General features: G+C 32.9%; 1 protein-coding gene across 1 annotated transcript; it reads left to right on the forward strand.

The window, feature by feature from the left end:
• The first annotated feature begins 907 nt into the window (after window positions 1-907).
• LOC123314053 lies at window positions 908-2,485 on the forward strand. Its single transcript, XM_044899166.1, has one exon. The coding sequence runs from the start codon at window positions 908-910 to the stop codon at window positions 2,483-2,485; it is 1,578 nt and encodes a 525-aa protein (XP_044755101.1).
• The last annotated feature ends 275 nt before the right edge of the window (window positions 2,486-2,760 follow it).

Below are 2,760 nucleotides of genomic sequence, written 5' to 3' on the forward strand. Positions count from 1 at the left end.
AATGCTCCTATTGATGCCAAAATAGAATATCATTATGTGTATATTAAGAACTTGTCGAGGTTAGTGTCGAAACAACTTAGTAAGTCTAAAAAAAATAAGTTCATATGCGATCAATGTCTTAATTATTTCACTACAGAAGAAAAACTAGGGAAACATATCGAATTGTGCTCGAATCATGAGCCATTTCACATACAGTTTCCAGAAAAGTCTCATGTTAGTTTTACAAATTACAGATACAAACAGAGAAGTCCTTTTGTAATGTATTGTGACTTTGAGTCATATTTGAAACCAATCAATGATATAAATTTGAGTTGTTTAAAGTATCAAGAACACAAACCTATCAGCGCAGGTTTTTATTTGAAAAGTTCTTATGAGGACATTGTACCGTCATATTATGAGAGCTATACTGGGGTTGATTGCATGGAATGGTTCTCGAATAAATTGTGTGAGATTGCAGATAGGTTTTGCAAAATAATTAATCATGTGAAACCCATAAACTCAACTGGTTCACATAGTCGAGTTATATGCCATATATGTGAGAAAACATTCAAAGCGGATGATAAAATAGTCATGGACCATGATCACTTTACTGGAGTGTGCCGCGGGTGGGCTCACAATAGTTGTAATCTCAATTTCAAAAAGTCTTTTATCATACCAGTAGTTTTCCATAATCTAGGTGGATATGACGCACATTTTCTTATAAAGGAGATTGCAAAACAGGGCCGCGTTTCTCTTCTACCATTAAATAAAGAAAAATATATTAGTTTTACGAAATATGATGAAAATACTCAAATACAATTCAGGTTCATTGATAGTTTACGTTTTCTCAACAGTTCACTAGAGAATTTAGCCTCATATCTTTCATTGAATCAGTTTATTGAATTGAAAAAACAATTTTTCGACTATAATGATGATGCAAGGTGTGTTTCTCTATGACTATATTAGTAGTGTTGATAAATTGAATGATACATGTCTACCGTCCATTGAGAAATTCTACAACAAATTGAATTATGAAGAGATAAGTGATGAACAATATCTACACGCTCAACTAATATGGTCCACATTCAATTGTCAATCATTGAAAGATTATATGATGTTATATCTTAAAACTGATATTATGCTTTTAGCCGATGTGCTTGAACAATTCCGCAATAGCTGTATAAAAGAGTATGAATTAGATCCTATTCATTTTTACACCCTTCCGGGTTATACCTTTCAATGTATGCTTAAAACAACAAAAATCAAATTAGAAATCATTAAAGATATTGACATATTACTATTCATAGAAAACGGTATAAGAGGTGGAATAAGTCAGTGTTCAAACAGATACTCTACGGCTAATAACAAATATATGGGGCCAAAATTCGATGTTAATGAACCTGAAAAGTATTTACTCTACTTAGATGTGAATAACTTATATGGTTGGGCTATGAGTCAGTTTTTGCCATATGGGGGATTCAAGTGGACAGACACAAATATAGATATTACACAAATACCTGATGATGCTCCCGAGGGATATATTTTAGAGGTTGATTTGGAATATCCCGCCGAAATACACGACAAGCACAAAGACTTGCCATTCTGTGCGGAATCACGTATCCCACCTGGATCAAAGTTGCCTAAATTATTAACTACCCTTTATCATAAAAAAAATTATATCGTGCATTATAGGACGTTGAAACAAGCCTTGAGTCATGGACTTGTTTTGAAAAAAGTCCATAGAGTTCTTCAATTCAAACAATCTGCCTGGCTCAAAATGTATATTGACAAAAATACACATTTGAGGCAGACAGCAAAGAACAATTTTGAAAAAAATCTTTTCAAATTAATGGTTAATGCTGTGTATGGGAAAACGATTGAAAACGTCCGGAAGCATAGAGAAGTTAAATTGGTCAACAAATGGTATGGCAGATATGGTGCAATGAATTTGATTTCTAGCCCTTTCTACAAGGATAGAATGATCTTCGGAGAAAATCTAGTCGCTATTGAATTGCAAAAGCGTTTAATCACAATCGATAAACCAATATATGTAGGAATGTCTGTATTAGACATTTCAAAGGTTTGCTTGTACGAATTTCATTACGATTATTTCCAACCTAATTTCAAAGAAAGTATATTGAATTATGTAGATACTGATAGTTTAACTTATGAGGTATCAAATCAAAATCCCTATGAGTGCATAAAACGAGATTGCTACGCACGCTTTGATACATCTGACTATCCTAAAGGAAATCCATATGGAATTCCTCAAGTCAATAAAAAAGTATTGGGTTTGATGAAGGATGAGAATAATGGTAAGATTATGACCGATTTCGTAGGATTAAGATCAAAAATGTACTCATTTCGTGTTGATAAAGAGGAAATAAAAAAAGTGAAAGGCATAAAGCGGAATGTGATTGAAAGCCTTTCTTTCGATGACTACTTGAAATGCTTGATTGATTCCAACACTAAATTAGTAAGACTGGTTGTCCGATCAACGATTTGACAGTCATTCGATTTCTAAGACGAAATCACTGAAACCTTTTGATTTCTGAATATATAGAAGAAGTAGCAATTAAGAATACGTAAATGGACTTATAAACATCATTATTTGATGCGAGAATGATATTCTGAATGATTATGACTTAATTATCGATTGAAAACATATTGACGTCTGTTCGTCAATCAAGGGTTGATTCCCCGATCAAGCTTTATGAAACCCGGGGAAAGAAATATAATATCTGAATGTCATGATGTTTTTTCAATTGAACAGGAGAAAAT

This window comes from Coccinella septempunctata, chromosome 5 (genome assembly GCF_907165205.1).
Source record: "Coccinella septempunctata chromosome 5, icCocSept1.1, whole genome shotgun sequence".
NCBI lineage: Eukaryota > Metazoa > Arthropoda > Insecta > Coleoptera > Coccinellidae > Coccinella > Coccinella septempunctata.